The sequence below is a fragment of the Mastomys coucha genome, unplaced genomic scaffold, assembly GCF_008632895.1.
Source record: "Mastomys coucha isolate ucsf_1 unplaced genomic scaffold, UCSF_Mcou_1 pScaffold22, whole genome shotgun sequence".
NCBI classification, from domain to species: Eukaryota; Metazoa; Chordata; class Mammalia; order Rodentia; family Muridae; genus Mastomys; species Mastomys coucha.
Window position 1 is genome coordinate 249,076,626 of NW_022196905.1, and position 1,965 is coordinate 249,078,590.

A 1,965-nucleotide genomic window follows, 5' to 3' on the forward strand; every position below is an offset into this window, starting at 1 on the left:
AAAAAAAAAAAAAAAAAAAAAAAAGTGGTAAGGAAACTACAACCATTTTTAGTTAGTTATGTGGCCACTGGTGAATCTAGGGGAGCCCAGCCTCCAAGGCCTATGAAAAATGTCAGAGTTCACTACCACCCTCCACCACTGTGTACCTGTGGTGAGCACCTGCTCCAGGTGCAGCACTGCATGGATGAGAGCCTCTGTGCCCATTGCACAGCCTGCAGCCCGCTGCAAGGCAGCCAGGGTAGCCCCCGCCAGGATGCTGCTGGTGCCTGCAGAACACAGAGGAAGGCACCAGTCATGAGACACTTCTGTCCAATCCCACCAGTCCCACCCACTCTTTGTGCTGCATGGAGTTGGGCTGGAGAAATGGCTCAGCGGGTAAGAGCACTGACTGCTCTTCCAAAGGTCCTGAGTTCAGATCCCAGCAACCACATGGTGGCTCACAACCATCCGTAATGAGATCTGACGCCCTCTTGTGAAGACAGCTGAGGTAAATTATGCTGGAGGGAGCAGGGCCGGCAGAGGTCCTGAGTTCAACAGCAGCCACACACATAATAGCTCACGGCCATCTGTACAGCTACAGTGTACTCATGCACATAAAAAACAAACAAACAAACTGAAGAGTTGCCAGGCGGTGGTGGCGCACACCTTCAATCCCAGCACTTTGGAGGCAGAGGCAGGTGGATTTCTGAGTGGTCAGCCTGGTCTACAGAGTGAGTTCCAGGACAGCCACGGTTACACAGAGAAACCTGTCTCAAAAAACAAACAAACAAACAAAGAGACTGAAAAGTTGAAGGGGAGAAAGGTAACAGCAGGGAACCCGGGCTTACCAAGACCAGAGCCGTGTGGCAGCTCTGACCAGGTGTGCAGCTCAAAGCCACCATGAAAGGAGTGTAACAACTGTTCATGCAGAGGGAGCTCTGAGTGGAGATGCACAATACCAGCACAGATAAAGGCTGCCTTCAGCAAGGCCCCTGAGGGATGAGCACAAAGGAAGGAATTACACTCCTAGGTCCATCTCAGCCTCACTTAACACACCACCCCCGCTATTTCCTAACCCAAGATGGAGTTCCTCTAGTAGGACAGTGCAGGCCACATCTTCAAACCATAAAAGTGCCATGGAGGATCTCTACCACAGGCAAATGTATCCTGCAACAGTCGGTACCTAAGAAGGGTCACTGTCAGCCCTTTCTAAGTCTTTCAGATCTCTTCAGACATACTAGCTAGCCCTAAGGTCAGCTCCCCAATAGACTGCAGCCCTCCGGATGGTTATCCAAGGTCTGCCCCCATCCCAGCTGGCACTGGCTGCCATCCCTCCTTGATGATGTTCTAATTGTCCTGACCTGGGGCATGAGGCTGACAGTAATCCTGCAGGTCATCCAGGCTCTGGCACACTATCTTCATGGTCATCTCATCCTGCCGAGGTCCCACTGCCAGCCTGAGCTCAGGCTCCAGGATGCGGCGTGCCTTGGCCCCGATGGGCCGGCGGCCATCCACCCGCACAGCCAGGCCCAACACTGCTCCACCAAGCTCATAGGCAATAGGCGGTGTGTCACTCCAGCCCCCTAGAGCAGTTCAACAAAGTGGTCACAGAGCCTGCCAGCCTCAGTCTGAGGAGGTTACCCATACCTAACCCAAGGAACTCACCAGAGAAATCCACACGGGCTGGGCACTCAGTCACCACCCACTGCCCAGGTGCGGGCATCTCCACTGGCTGGGTGGAGATGAAGTGCCGGGCCGTCATCACAGCCTGGCGGATCAGGATCTGCTCAGCCCCCTCATAATGGCGGGCAGCTCGAACCAGCAAGGCAGGCCTGGTGGAAGGAAAGACAGTCTCATGGAGCCCCAAGCTGGGAGCAGACTGCTTGTCAGGGTCAATCTGAATGTGTTTTCCCTCTCCCCAACCCCCATCCCCACCCTCTCCCTTTCCCCCTCCCCCTCCCCCTCTCCTCTCCCCTTCCCCCTCTC

The 1,965-nt window shown here is 54.7% G+C and overlaps 1 protein-coding gene across 4 annotated transcripts in view; it reads right to left on the reverse strand.

Moving 5' to 3' along the window:
- Positions 1-1,965, reverse strand: part of Fcsk (fucose kinase) — a 21,178-nt gene that overhangs the window by 4,540 nt on the left and 14,673 nt on the right. For all 4 annotated transcript variants that reach the window (XM_031341442.1, XM_031341440.1, XM_031341441.1 and 1 more), the window contains 4 exons: positions 1,645-1,811; positions 1,341-1,562; positions 828-971; positions 147-266 (listed from right to left, as the gene is read on the reverse strand). In XM_031341442.1, coding sequence (XP_031197302.1) covers positions 147-266; positions 828-971; positions 1,341-1,562; positions 1,645-1,811 — 653 coding nt within the window. The remainder of the gene's footprint in view (positions 1-146; positions 267-827; positions 972-1,340; positions 1,563-1,644; positions 1,812-1,965) is intronic.